The 15,196-nt window shown below is 44.2% G+C and overlaps 1 protein-coding gene across 1 annotated transcript in view; it reads right to left on the bottom strand.

The window, feature by feature from the left end:
* RGS12 (regulator of G protein signaling 12) overlaps positions 1-15,196 on the bottom strand; it is a 215,710-nt gene that overhangs the window by 16,082 nt on the left and 184,432 nt on the right. The window contains exons 15-17 of the mRNA XM_084859884.1: positions 12,398-12,468; positions 10,928-11,081; positions 2,998-3,606 (exon numbers count right to left, since the gene is read on the bottom strand). Of these exons, the coding sequence (XP_084716010.1) occupies positions 2,998-3,606; positions 10,928-11,081; positions 12,398-12,468 (834 nt within the window). The remainder of the gene's footprint in view (positions 1-2,997; positions 3,607-10,927; positions 11,082-12,397; positions 12,469-15,196) is intronic.

The raw sequence follows: 15,196 nt of genomic DNA, 5'->3' as shown, positions 1-15,196 counted from the left end.
CTGGCCTATAATTTCCCAGATCTAGAGGATCAAAGGAGGGCTTTAAAAAATAGGGGCATTAACACTACCTCTTTCAGGGAAGGTAGGATGGTACCATCTCTCAGTAAGGTGTTTATAAAAAGCCATGCCCTCAATTTTTCTAAGTTTGCTAGAGCCAGACAGAAAAGGCATGGGTCCAGCCGGCAATTTGTGGTAGGAACAGGACCAAGAACCCTGTTCATATCCTTTGAGGGTGCTATTATATAACTATATAAATATTTTATGTCAAATGCCTTCCAATTGTAGGAAGCTACTTCCACCAGACTGCGGATGAATTCCCATCCTTGAACAGTACTCTTATCTTGTGAATCAATGTTGAAATCACATATTGGACAGCCAACTGTAGAGGCTATGGTTATGAAGGCTCTGTTACTAATCAAACTATGCTGCTGAAATATTTCATGACCATCTGCTCAAGATGACCTTTTACGGAGACTTGGCAATAGGAAAAAAGAAGATCTTGAGATGACTAGCACTAAGACATACATGGGCAATCTTAAAGCAACAATGAAGCAATGTGCCATTGTAGTTCAGAAGTGGAAACTATTGGCACAAGTAACAGAAGCTGTTCATATAAGCTGGAACTGAGAGCTATGAAATGAAAAGCAATAGTGCAACTGTGTGGAAATGCCAGCAGTAGAATCTCTTCAAGACAATGACTGTAGCATTCAAGACAATGGATGCTAATTAGCAATTTGTGAACTTCTGAAGCAAAGGAACATATATGCCGAGGCAGTCTTCCTTGCTTAAGTAAGGGTCTATAATGCTGCTGCTGCTGCTGGGATACATTATTTCATGGAAGCAAATGGAACTGAACAAATAAACATTTTTGAAAACTTAGCATTTTATACAAAATGCAAGAATAAAAGAAGTGAGTGCAAGTCCATGGACAAGAGACAGCAAGGAGCTCCCTTAAAGAAACCTTTCATCACATATAAAAAGAAGAAATAAAATAGCTGGGAAATGGGCTTTAAAGACTAAAGGGATTTTAATGAATCATGAAGTTAGCATTATTTGCATTAGATGTAATATACAAGTGCCCTGATCCATGATGAGAGCTCAGTTGCTTGCACAGAAAGCTGCCTCCATTGAAATGAATGGGGAACCTATTTTAGGCAAGGGAGCTCCATGCTTATTTACTGTGTGTGTCCCAAATACATTTAGAATCACAGAAATGAAGGTTTAGATCATTTTCTGCACATAAAATACTATCAAGCAAAAAATAAAAAGCTGAATAACTAAGAAGAGAGTTTATTACTCTTTGAAAATATACAAATACAAAATATATGCAGAAACTACATTAAGATAGCTACAGAATAAAAGGAGAAGACAGAAACAGCAAAAGATACAGTTCAGAGGTTATATAGGAAGGTATGACATGCATTAAATACAGGCCAGCTCAAAGATCTAAGTGCAAATTTTCACATATGAATTCTAATATAAAATAGACTGTCTAACTTGTAAAGTCCCATTAAACACACACACACACACACACACGCACGCACGCACACAAATGTACAAAATACACTTCACATTTGGACATGACCACTTACAAGATGGTTTAAAGTTTAATTTCAATCATTTTAATGGTAGCATTTCTAGAATATTTCAAAAGACTCCCCCTCACCAATGTTTCAGAGTAGAAGGTTTGGCCTTCATTTTGGCTATAAAACACATTTCATGTGTTTGGCTATCATTTGTTAGCATCTAACAATTAGGCATGTGCAAATTATGAAATAAGTACAAATAACATACCAGAAAATAAATAAACAATTTAATTTTGTGTACTTGCATCATACAAGTTATGACACAACTTGCTATTGGAAAGATAACCTGGTTCTTGGGGCACAAGTGTAGAGGGCAGGATGTCGAAGCCTCCATATGCACATTGGATTCTAGGGATCCAGTGCATGCAGATTTCTTTTTCCCCTCCCTCCCAAGATGGTGTTGCCAGGCATATGGCAATAACGGGCTTTCTGTGCTTTCTAGCAGAATCCAGCTGCTTAAACTGATCTTTATATGCTGCTCTGAGTGCCCAGAGGAGCACTTGGGGGGGTGGCGCTTCTCCCTGAGAGAGATGTTATAATAAAACAAAGTAAGCCATGCTAGTCCATAAGATGTTACAAAAGGCAGGAGGGGCGGGGGAGGGCTGATTTGATGTTGAAGTCATGAAGTCTGCATCGTAGACTCTGACCATGCAGACTTCATGAATTCAACATCAGGTCTGCCTTTTACCCCTCTGCTCCCCGCCCCCTGCTTTTTGAAACATCTTACCCAGTGAAGAGACCTGGAGATCTCAAAAGCTTTCTCACAGTTTTATGCATATTTGATTGGTCCTCATAAAAGTATTGCCTGACTGTAGATGTTACCATGTAATCCTTATATGGTATTTGCATGCGTGTTCGGGTGGGTGACTATACCTAATTGTCAGGACATGCTTTGTGGGAGCATACCAGTGTCTTTCAGTAGTAATAAGAGAACCAGGTGGTCAATGTTTCTCCTTTCCAAACTGTGTTATGGTACACAATGAGGAAATAGCAGTAAATCATACACACATGTGCTTGAAAGGGGTTTCTTGGAGGTTTACCTGGGAAAACTACTTCTCTCTGGTCTTTCCAAACGAAACTATATTTTCATTATATAAAAAGGCAGTAGGATTTCTACTAAGGCTTCTACAGCACAGCCAGACAAGCAACATCTCATGTTCTCAGTTTTTTGGGTGTGCATTAAACCAGGACTGTAGGAAATGCAGATATATAGGCCATGGCACAGGGTGGCTGGTCCTGCATTTACTGCTGTCTGCATGTGTGCTGTCCCCTCCAATGCCATGGTCTGGACATGCTCAAAAAACAGGTTTCAGTTACATTTTTCTGCATTTTGACAATAGATGCAATTAGTGCTGAAACAAATGTAATGGGGAATCAGTTCTTATTAAAAACAATTAAAATCTGGAAATACCTGATCTGAATTTCTCATAGGTAGGTTTTTCCTGATTATCTGTTAGTAAAACCGGAGGTGGATACTTGGCTTCTGCAAGAGTGCTTTTGTCTGAAGAAGAGGGTGGTGTCGGTGGTAGTAACGTACTGTTAGGGCTGTTAATGTCTCCCTCAGCCACCAGAGTCAAGTCTGCTACGTTCTCATCCTCAATCGTTTGTATACTTTCAATCTGCAGTTCTTTTGACTGCATTTTCCACACAGTGGCATCCTGAAAAAGCAAAGTTGGAGACAGTGGGGCACTAAAAGGAACACTGCAAGTCTTCTGGCTGATGAAAGTTGCCAGTACAGCTGGTTTCTGTTTACTTCCTGAATGATTACTTTTCATAGTTGAGCTTTTACTGTTTTTCATGAAGCCCACTTTGTCACTTAACTGTGTGCATTTATTGCTGACATCAGGATGCACAACTCTCTTGCTGCAGCCTGTAGACCCTTCAGGTGTAGATGAAGAAGGTTCTGTCCCAAAGGAAGGCAAATGAAGAAAATCAGGCAAAACCAGATCTTCTTTTTTCAGCAGCCCTCGCTGGTCATCTGCTCTGTTACTCTGCACTTTGGTTATGAGTTCAAAAAATTCTATTGCAAGAAACCCAGAACAGACCCGATTTAGTCAACATTGCAAAATTCCATGACACCACACAACTAGCTGCCTGTAGAAAGCCCACAAATAGGACATGAGTGCAACAACATCCTTCCACTCATGTTCACCAGCAACAAGTATACAGAGACACATTGCCTCTGATGCTGGAGATAGTATATAGCCATCATGACTATTTCATTTTATTTATTATTTAAAATGTTTGTATTCCCCCTGCCCCAATAAGATCTTATAGTGGCATACAGATAAGATCAATTTAAACAGTATAAAACAATAATTTAAATAGCTAAAAACATATTAAATCATTAAGCTAGCTAATACCAATTTAAATCCAAAACAATAAAACAGGTAAAACAGTGTGCAAACTCAGGGAATCCTATTAGCCCTCAAAGGCTTTGGTAAAAAGCCATGTTTTAACTTGCCCATGTTTTAACTTCTGCAACAGTGCCAAAATGAAACCAGTGTCTTCGCCAATCGGGCCTCCAAGGGGAGGGCATTCCACAACTGGGTGCCACAGCAGAAAAAGCCCTCTCCCATGTCCTGCCATAGTGTATGTCTCACACTGGTGGGACAAAGAGGAGGGTCCCTCCAACAGATCTCAGTCCTCAGGCAGGCATATATAGGGTGAGACGCTCCCTCAAATATTGAGGTCCCAAGCCGCTTAGGGCTTTAAATGTCATCACTAGCACCTTGAATTCCAACCGCAAGCGTATTGGCAGCCAGTGCAATTCATTTAAGATGAGCGTTATGTGATCTCTACGTGATGTTCCGGTCAACAGTCTAGCTGCTGCGTTTTGCACTAGCTGCAGCTTCCAAGTTGTCTTCAAGGGCAGCCCCACGTAAAGTGCATTGGAGTAGTCTAATCGGGAAGTTACCAGGGCACACACTACTGTGGCTACGTTATTCCTGTCCAGGAAAGGCCATAGCTGGCAGATCAGCTGAAGCTGGCCCCAAGTACTCTGGGCCATGGAGTCCACCTGGGGCTCCAATGACAGGGATGGATCTAGGAGTACTCCCAAGCTACGCACCTGCTCCTTCAGGGGGAGTGCAGCCCCATCCAGGACAGGTCGCTTACTCAATTCCTGGACTTGGGAACCACCAATCCACAGAGCTTCCGTCTTGTCAGGATTCAGCTTCAGTTTATTGGCCCTCATCCAGCCGATTACAGCCTCGAGGCACTGGTCCAGCACCTTCACTGCCCCAGCTGACTCCAACAAGGAGAAGTAGAGCTGAGCATCATCAGCGTACTGGTGACACCCCACCCCAAAACCCCTAATGACCTCACCCAACAGCTTCATATAGATGTTGAATAATATGGGAGATAAAACAGAACCCTGTGGCACCCCACAGCTTAATAGTCATGGGGTAGAACAGGAATCCCCCAATACCACTCTCTGGAATCGACCCTGCAGGTAGGAGCAGAACCACTATAGCATAGAGCCCCCAACTCCCATCCTGCAGAACCGATCCAGTAAGACACCATGATCAATGGTATCAAAAGCTGCTGAGAGATCCAGGAAGATCAACAGGGTAGCACTCCCCCTGTCTTTCACCTGGAGTAGGTCATCAGTCAGAGCAACCAAGGCCATTTCAATGCCGTACCCTGGCCTGAAACCAGACTGAAATGGGTCCAGATAATCAGTTTCCCCCAAGAACATCTGAAGCTGCCCAGCCACCACATGCTCAAGCACCTTACCCAAAAAGGGGATATTAGGGATGGGGCGATAGTTCTCACACACCTCTGGGTCCAGGGAGGTCCTCTTCAGGAGAAGGCGCACTACAGCCTATTTCAAGGCTGCAGGAACCACCCCCTGACAGAGTGAAGCATTTACACTACCTGGACCCACCCAGCCAATCCACCCCTGCCAAGATTGGCAAGGGCCAAGCTTTCCCATGGTGGGCCGTACTGATTCAAGCATCTTGTCCACATCATCAGGCTGCAACAACTGAAACTGATCCCAGGAAACACAACCGGACAGAGCACTGGACACCTCCCCAGACCCTGCAATAACTGTGGCATCAAGTTCTGAGCAAATACGAACGACTTTCTCCTCGAAGTGACTAGTAGCCATTGATAGCCTTATCCTCCATGAATTTGTCTAATCCCCTTTTAAAGCCATCCAAACTGGTGGCCATCATATCTTGTGGTAGTGTATTCCATAGTTAAACTATGTGCTGTGTGAAGAAGTATTTCCTTTATCTGTCCTGAATCTCCCACCATTCAGCTTCATGGGATGACCCCTGGTTCTTGTATTATGAGGGAGAAAAAGGTCTCCCTATCCACTTTCTCCACACCGTGGCTGTGCATAATTTTGTAGACATCTATCATGTCTCCCCTTACTTGACTTTTTTCTAAGCTAAACAGCCCCAGCCATTGCAATCTTTCCTCACAGGGGAGTTGCTCCAGCCTCTTGAGCACTTTGATTGCCTTTTCTGGATCTTTTACAGTTCTACAATATCCTTTTTGAGGAACAGTGACCAGAACTGTACACAGTATTCCTATGTGTAGTTGCACCATAGATTTGTATTAGGGCACTATGATATTGGAGGTTTTATTTTTGATTCATTTCCTAACTATGCCTAACAGAATTTGAGTTTTTCACAGCAGCCACACACTGTGTCTACACTTTCATGAAGCTGAGAACCACAACCCCAAGATCTCTTTCTTGGTCAGTCACTTCTATCTTAGATCCCATCGGCATATATGTGAAGTTAGGATTGTTTGCTCCAACATGCATCACTTTACATTTGCTGAATCGTATTTGCCATTTTGATGCCCATTTTTTTAGTTTGGAGAGATCCTTTTGGAGCTCCTCACAATTCCTTGTTTTAGCAAAATACTAAATACTTTGGTGTCATCACCAAACGTGGCCACCTCACTGTTTACTCCTAATTCCAGATCATTGATGAACAAGATAAGAAGCACCAATTCCAATAAAGATCCTTGTGGGAACTCACTGTTTACATCCCTCTGTTGTGGAAACTGACCATTTATTTCTACTCTCTGCTTTCTGTTCTTTAACCAGTTTCCATTCCACAAGAGGACCTTTCCTCTTATTCCATGACCAGTTTGTTTGCTCAGGAGTCTTTGGTGGACTTCAAAAGTCGGACTTTTGGAAGCGCAACTAAACAATGTCTCTGGGATCACCCCAATCCACATATTAATTGACACTCTAAAAGGTTAATGTGACAGGACATACTTTTCCAGAAACCATATTGATTTTTTCTTCTTCCAGGAGGACTTGTCTTCCCAGATGTTTGATCATTTTATCTTTAATAATGCTTTCCACCAATTTACCCAGAACAGACATTAAGCTAACAGGCCTGTAATTTCACAGATTACTGTTCTGAGCCAGGGAAGAGGAGCAGCTTGGTGGTATGTGGCAGCAGGGGTTCAGCAGCAGGAAGGGAAAGGTAATCCCAAGCAAGGAGGGGAGGAGTATTCAGGTGGGGGGGGGGCAAGAAAAGAGGGCATTCAGATAAGGGGAGGAAAAAAAGGGAATCGTGGAAAAAAATGGCAAATGGGGCTGTGGTTCCGGAAAGGTTGCTTACCTCTGATTTATCCAGTCTGTGTGAAGGTAATTAAAGCCAACCATTGCTAAAATACTTCCTTGTTTGAATGCCTCCCTGATTTAATTCTTTATCTCAAAAACCCATGGCACGGGGATCCAGTGCAATCTTTATTTCCGATTATGCCCTTCTAAGAAAGAGACTTTCTTAGAAAACTAAAATGCTGGGCAGCTGCAGGTCAGCACCTTGCTTTGAAGCTCTCCCAGGTGCCGAGGAGAAAAAAGAAAAAGGTAAACTGGGGGGTGGTAGGGGGTATCCTGGGAAGGCTAAGGGGTGTGTGTGGCTTGCCTGGGCTGTGTATATGTGCACACTGCCCGTTTTGTATGAGGTGTGTGCATTTCTCTGAACATCACCCGTTTGATTTCTGTGAAACGGATTGTACTTTGTTGGGGGCAAATATGTGATCTGGTATTTAGGGCTCGGACCCCCTCTCTCACGTACTCAGTTTCCTGGCCACGTTACTTGTCTCTGAGCCTCGTCCGTTTGCCTTCTGTAAAATGGGTGTTGAAGCAGAAAACTGTGGACTCAAAAGCGTGGTTTTGTGTTTTAGATCTCAGACCCCACCTCTGCCTTATTCTTAGGTTCTTGGGCAGTTTACTTTTCTTTTAGTCTCACCTGTTTGCTTTCTGTGATGGCTATTGCCATGCAAATCACAGCAGCCATTTTATGAATGGGCACACCTCATGGGAGATATTTGGTGACAGTGCCCACAGCACTTCCTCAAAATTCCTAATGTGCCCACTGGCCGAAAAAGGTTGGGGACCCCTACCCTAAGTGGCTTAGGACCTGGCTATCTAAGAGACCGCCTGTCTTGTTATGAATCTGTCTGGTTTGTTGGGCCTGATGAAAGCGCTGTGTTGCTCCCAAGCTATGGAATGCACTACCTCAAGAAGTATGATTAGCCCCCACTCTTTGGCTTTTAGAAAATGTTTGACTGTTTTAAATCATTGTGCACTGCCTTGATTTTTGGGGGTAAATAAGGTAGTATATAAATATTAATAATAAATAAAAATAAATTCTATTAAATACTCAGATGACATGCATACAGGATAAAGCACTATAACAAAATGGAAATTTCTTCTACAAACAGTTTTCAGCAGCATTATTTTCACAGTCCGATCCTGTAGTTATCTACGCATGCCTGATCCCTGTGGGGCAGCTGCTCTCACATGGTGACTCTACACATCCGGATGTAATGTCTGGTGGGGTTCAGCTTTGGCCCAAGACACTTTGCTGCCTGAGACAAATGATAAGATGGCACCACCACAGCATGCACAGAAGCTAACCGGACGGGCAACTTCAGTGTCAGCGACAGGGCAGCACCTTCCATTGCACCTGAGGGCAGCAGGCTTGCTTCGGGCCACAGAGTAGGTGCCATGGCTCACACACAGCTCTGTCCTCCTCCAGCACCTTGATGCTGCTCTGCCTGGGACCTACTCACTGAAGCAAATGCTACAATGGGGCAGTGGTTCCGCCAGCTGTGTCACAGGAGCAGACCATGCCTGCCGGAGACCATGGCCTGGATTGGCTGTCTCTGTGCCTACGCTCTCGGTCTGGGGGTTTCCCCAATGCCCCTGTCTTGAGGGCTACTGGGAGAAGGTGCCTCGGTGAGACTGCCAGCCAGCCCAGCCCAGCCCAGCCCAGAGCAAGAATTGCCACTGGGGTTTGGCTCGGAAGATGGGAACTGCCAAGGGTTTTGAGGGAATGGCTGGGGCTCGGTTGCCACTGCCACCCCTCCCAATCACCAGCACCTGCCACCTGGGGGTGTCACCGCATTCTGCCTAATGGTAGAGTCAGATCTCTGGCCAGTCCACTGGAAACCAGCTGACTGCAAAAAGACTTTGCATGCCAGCAATGGGTACTTCAGGAATATGCGGTGTGATCCTGGAAACTCTTCATGCAATCAAGAGGATCTATGTGGCACACTGCACAAACATGGAAATCATGCAACTCCCTTGACTGTCCTACACAAGACGGTAGATTAAGAGAGCCTGCATGAAAGGATAGAAGTGAGATCTATGAATATTGTGACTATCCATCTCTCTCTCCCAAGTATTACATTCTTCTTAGCATGTTTTTTTCTATCTCTTCCTTTGATAGAAGGGATTATGTGGCATAATCTCCCTTTTTTATCTATTACCTCAACACCGAGATCAGAATCACAGCCTTCACAGTAATGCACTTTCGCAGATAAGCACAAAACCTTTACCAACCCATATAAACAGCCATCCATTACACACACACAACTAGGCCTGGCACCAGCAACTGCCATGATGGGGCAAATGCCAGGGCCCACAGGCGCTGGAGCACCTGGTAGGTCTGACACCAGTTGCTGACATCTCATTTTTTTCTTTTAAAAACATTTTTACTAGGCTTGCACTGCTCAGAAATGATTCAATGAATGAAGCACTAAGCATGGCTGCAGCCGCCCAGCACATTCATTTTCCCAGAATGCCTCTGGGCAGCCGTGCTACCCTACGTTAAAAAGAAGTTTCAAATGAGAGTAAGATAAAAATTTAGAAAAGTAAGGGTACCTTACCTTAATTGCTGCCGCCTGGTAAGCTTATGGAGGGAGGGGTGTGTGAAAGTGGTGCAGGGCAACAGGTGCCCCCAAACCTGGTGCTCACCCTGCACATACCTCACACAGCTGCTTAATGGGTCTACTGAGTTATTTGCCCCTAAGTAACTGGCTCTTATCCTAGATGTGTGGCTACTGCCACCTACGTTTAGGTGTGAAAACTACTGTGAAGATAAATTATGCAAGTGATTTTGTGGTGAGTCCAAGAGCGATACACTTTGCCTCCACACCCACAGCAGCTAGTTGGCATTAAGTCCAGATGAACTGGATAAGGGCAGGATGGGAAAGCAGAAGTGCCTGACAAGCAGGAGTGGCAGCTTCAGCTTTATACGCAACAAAGAACGTTGAAGAAGGGAGAGAGATGGAGGAGGACTCACAAGACAGAGGAAGATTGTGAGGGAGGAGACATAGCACTCACAGCCTTGGAAAAGAAAGACTCTGGGAAGGGCAAGATGGTTTGGAGGAGGGAGAGATAGACAGGGGGACTGCCTAGTCTTCAACCCCCGCCCCCCGGGCCCGGTGATGAGCTGGGGCTCCTCGGTCCAGGAACAGAGAGCTGGAATGGTTCTGTCATCTGCCTTAAGAGGGGGCTGAGAATGCTCAGGGGTGGTGGTGGGTGGTATCAGGATCTTGTGAAGAGCCCCACACAGTCATAGGATTAGCTATTGTACAGGAACAGGCCTCTGGCTGCATTTCAGAAACAATCATGAGGTGCAAAAATATTGCCATAGCTCATACAGTATCTTTTTGGATTTCTGTGGATGTGGTTTGTTTGCATAATCCTGACAATTACACAACTACTTATGTTGGCAATTTAAGAAGAAACACAGCAAAAAACATACTGCCCTCACTGATACCATGCTAACAAGTTAACAGCCACTGTAAATGAAAGTAGATAGTTCAAAACCAACAAAATTAGGTAGTATTTTGGTTTTTATTTTCTTCACATGAATTCCAAACACATTCATCCACAAATACAGGTAATTCCAGAGTGGATTAGACTTATTTAATAGCAACTTCAACATACGGCTGAAATTTATAATACAGCCTGATTTTCTGCAGTGATAAAATAAACTGATACTACTGTTGACAAAAATGTTAAGTTCAGCTTGAAAACTAATACTATTGCATATACTAAAAAAGTGACATACCCTCTGCTTCATCCAAATTAATTTTCTGACACATTTTTTTCCCAGTCTGTGCAACATATTCTTCTCTTTTTGCTAGACGGACATCCCTAGAGTTTTTTCCACTTTCTCCTTTTATTTTAATAGAATTAGTCTTTCCTAGATTTCTTTCCTCTCCCTGTATTAGAAGGAAAGTTAAAGGACTACTTACATTTACATAATACTACGAAGTGGATGTAATAAGTTATTTATGAATAACATTAATTTCATGAACAGAGTTGTGATTAAACATGCATATTCATGAACAAATAAATAATTATATCTGCAACCCCCAAAACATACACAGCATGCTCATTTGAATTGCAAGATTATGCCCACATCTTTGGGCCAAATTATATACATTACTGCAGTTGCATGTAACTTTCCCCCAGCAATTGTCCCCCATGCAAAACAACCACAGGAGACTGAGCACAACACTGGTAGAGGTGGGGTGAGCACTGGTAGAGGTGGGTGAGCTCATATTACGCCAGTACTTTTCCAGCTGCACTGGCTGCCAGTCCATTTCTGGGCCCGATTCAAAGTGCTGGTGTTAACATTCAAAGCCCTTAACGGCTTGGGGCCAGGTTACCTGAAGGATCGCCTCCTCCCATATGTGCCTGCCCGGACCTTAAGATCATCATCAGCGGCCCTTCTCCATGAGCCCCTGCCAAAGGAAGTGAGGCAGGTGGCTACTAGGAGGAGGGCTTTTTCTGCTGTGGCACCCCGGCTCTGGAATGAGCTCCCTAGTGAGGTTCGCCTGGCGCCTACATTGTATTCCTTTCGGCGCCAGGTGAAGACCTTTTTATTTTCCCAGGCATTTTAGCATTTTAGCTTTCTAAATTTTTATCTTTGCTGTTTTAAATCTGTATTTTAAACTCTTGCACTGCTGCTAGGTTTTATTGTGGTTGTATTGTTATATTGTGGTTTTAATGTTCTATATATTTTAAATTGTTTTATTGTGTGTTGTTTGGTTTTAATTTTTGTGAACCGCCCAGAGAGCTTCGGCTATTGGGCGGTATAGAAATGAAATGAAATAAATAAATAAAATACTTTACCCTTTCCCTTCTAACCACTGTAGAAGAAAAAGCAGCTGGAAAGGCACCTTCTCTCCCTGATGCTCCACTCAAAATTGCAGCTTCTTGTTGCTGCTTTTAATGGAAAAAATGGGTGAAGTTGCATGTAATTATGTGTAATATATAGCTTGGCCCTTTGAGCTGGGCATATCACTCAACTCACAATAGAAGCAAAGAACATGACACATGGGCATGCACTGGTGAAGGAAACAGAGCAAAGGGCACACAAGTGTAAAGAAAGGACATAGGATATTAACTGAAATAAACACAAAGCAAATGCAATTAACATTTGGGGTATTCTTTTCATCCACAATTTCCCATTTGGGAAGCAAGATCAAAACTGGAGAATAATTAAGGTGAAAAATATTATCAGAAAACTTACTGTAAGTGCTTGATTTCCTGCACAAGAAGTTATAGTTGGACCATGTTTTAATGATGCACCTTTTCCTTGGTCTGTGAATGATATTAAAAAGAAATTACAAAACCTGCTGCTTCCTGTAACACATATGTTTAAGTCATACGGGTGGAATGATAATGAATGGGAGAAAAAGTTGGGTAGATCCTTGAACTTTCTGGAGTATATCCCCATGGACTTTCATGATTGCTGTATCAATGGCTTGGATCAGTTAGAATCTGTTAGGCCTCAACAGGGAATAGCAAGGTGTAGGGGCTGTGCATACTGGCTCCACTCCCAATGTCCCTGTGTGCAGCCCCATTTGCTCCTCGCCCAATGCGAAGGTCTGAAGGAGGCTTCTCCATGAGTTCACTTAAATGTGAGTAGAAGCCTCTGTGTGATCTGGAACCTGATAAAACAGGATTCCCAAATAGGCAGAGCCTTCTACATACATTCAAGGGAACGCGCATAGAGCCTTCCTGCACAGGCCTTCCTGAACAGAACCTTCAGACCTTTCTGCTCAATGCAGGAACATTAGGGGTGGAACAGATGGGGGGCGGGGGAGGGGTAGAAATGTACATGTATTGTTCTTCCCTGTTCAGGCACAACACACTAATTGAAAATATACGACTGGGTGTACCTGAGACACAAATATGAACTGGACTGTGCCCATACTGGCTGGTGAGAGCCAGTGAACAGAAGCCGGATTTTTTGCTGCCTGCCTGTGCCCATACTGGCTGCTGGGAGGTAGGGTGCCACAAGACTCCAAATCTGCACACCTCCAGTCCCTGGTCAGTAAAACATACCTTGATTTTATTTCCACCTGTTAAGTGTTTCCATTTCCAAATTTCCCTTCTTGGGGCAGGAAATGGCTCACCATGGTTTGAATTTTACGCAGGGTCTTGCATATTCTCACAAACAAGGACCATGTCTCCATGACAACGGAAGGAGAAGCGAATGGAGGAGTACTGGATTTTTAAAAAGGAATCAGCTTTGCTGCGCTGTGGTCCATGCAGGGCTCCACGAGCAGGTTCTCCGCACCAATAAAAAAATCACTTCACAGAACATACTTCCGGGTGGGGTTGGGGTTTGGAGTGAGCAGCATCTGACTGGCAGGTGCTGCTCAACCAATAAGAGAGGCTTCCCCCCTCCCCCACTTTCTCCTTTCCCCTGAAGGTCCAGATGCATTTCAGGAGCCAGCCACATTGAGCACAGTGGGAGTTACTTCCAAGTAGACACACATGCTTGTGCTGGGAAAGGGTGGGGGGTCACAGGGATGGGAAACCAGCCCCCTTTCTAACCATGGGATCTCTATAACGAAGGTGTGAAGTAGTTACTTCCTAAGGCAATAAACCAAACAACGGAGAATTGGAGCCTCGAGATCGCGCTTTACAGCACTTAGGGAATTGGGCTTTAAATGGTGCCTTTTCAATTGAGGGGGATCTCTGTAAATTCTGATGTGGGCATTCAGGGGACAAGCCTCATTGAGCACAATGGGAGTTACTTCCGAGTAGACACTAACTGGTTTGTGCAGGGACGGAAAACACACAGGAAACACCCCTTGACCAGGGTCATGGTGAAAGGCACACCCCTGGGCAGGTCTAGCATACCTGAGGTAAATGCAGGGGCTGGGGCACACAGCAACTATACCAGGGAGAACCTGACTTAAGAATCAGGTTCTTAAAAGAATCGGACTTTAAGCAGTCTCAGGAAATCTGGTTTTTCCCTGATAAGCTGTGGGGTGGCTGCTGGATGGCCACGACATCATGTATTTCTAACAACCTCCAAACATAGCCAGCTTGGAGTAAATTGCTCATGGAGACACCCCCTTAGTCTGCTGACCTGCTCAGCTCCAGTGTTTCTTATGTAATCACCAGCTTTCTACAGCAAGTTTTAAGTTCCCTGCAAAGGTGTCCTTGCAGGGGTGTTTGTGGAGGGTACATTATTGAAGCAGCCCAGGACTCCCAATCTCTCTGGGTGCTAGGTCCTTCCAGCCTTCTCAGTGGAGGAGTGAAATGGAGGCATCTCAAATGAAGATGCTAATTTCAGACTTGGCCAATGTTCACAAACATCCTATAGTCAGAAGTCATTGGAGCTGACTAGTAATCTAACTAACTAGTTACCTATATTGGATGAATATCCCAGAGGGACTAAAGTGACCGTGGGGAGATTTGGAGGAGGGCAGTCATACAGCCAGCAGCCCAAACCAGGATCATGTGGAAAAGGGAAAGTGACTGTAGCCATAGGAGAAGGGTAATAAGACTAACGGGGAAATAAAGCTCCATGTTCTGAACAGTGGAGCTTTGTTGAGATTGGAAAGTTGGGTACTTACCATGAAATTCCATTCTGATTCAATGCGCAGGAGACATTAATCATTGGTTAACTCCTCCCAGCACCCAGGACAGACAAGGAACATGTGACCAGCCTTTTGCCTTGGTCCTGGTCTCTGTGGCTCCTCCCAGCCAGTTGTTTTCTAACTAAACTTTTAGACGGAGTAGCGATTTAAGAGCCAGTAAGATAAGAAGAGAAAAAGGTAGAGAAAACTGAAGAGACAGAACAAATTCCCATCTCTAGGGATCAACACACTCTGTTCAAAATGTTAGTGCCACAATGGTGCTCAGCCTGCCATAGGGAATGGTATGGATGCCTCCTGAACACCAAAATAGAATGGAACTTCACAGTAAGTACCCAACTTTCTATTCTCATATGGTGCAAGGAGACATCCATCATGGGGTGTACAAAAGCTACTATTTCCATAGCGTGGGCCCCGAAGCAGGCTGAATCCAA

This window comes from Heloderma suspectum, chromosome 5 (genome assembly GCF_057233095.1).
Source record: "Heloderma suspectum isolate Gila_16-S chromosome 5, 16-S_ref, whole genome shotgun sequence".
NCBI classification, from domain to species: domain Eukaryota; kingdom Metazoa; phylum Chordata; class Lepidosauria; order Squamata; family Helodermatidae; genus Heloderma; species Heloderma suspectum.
The sequence above is the reverse complement of the archived record's forward strand: the minus strand, read 5'-3'. Positions and strand labels throughout refer to the sequence as shown.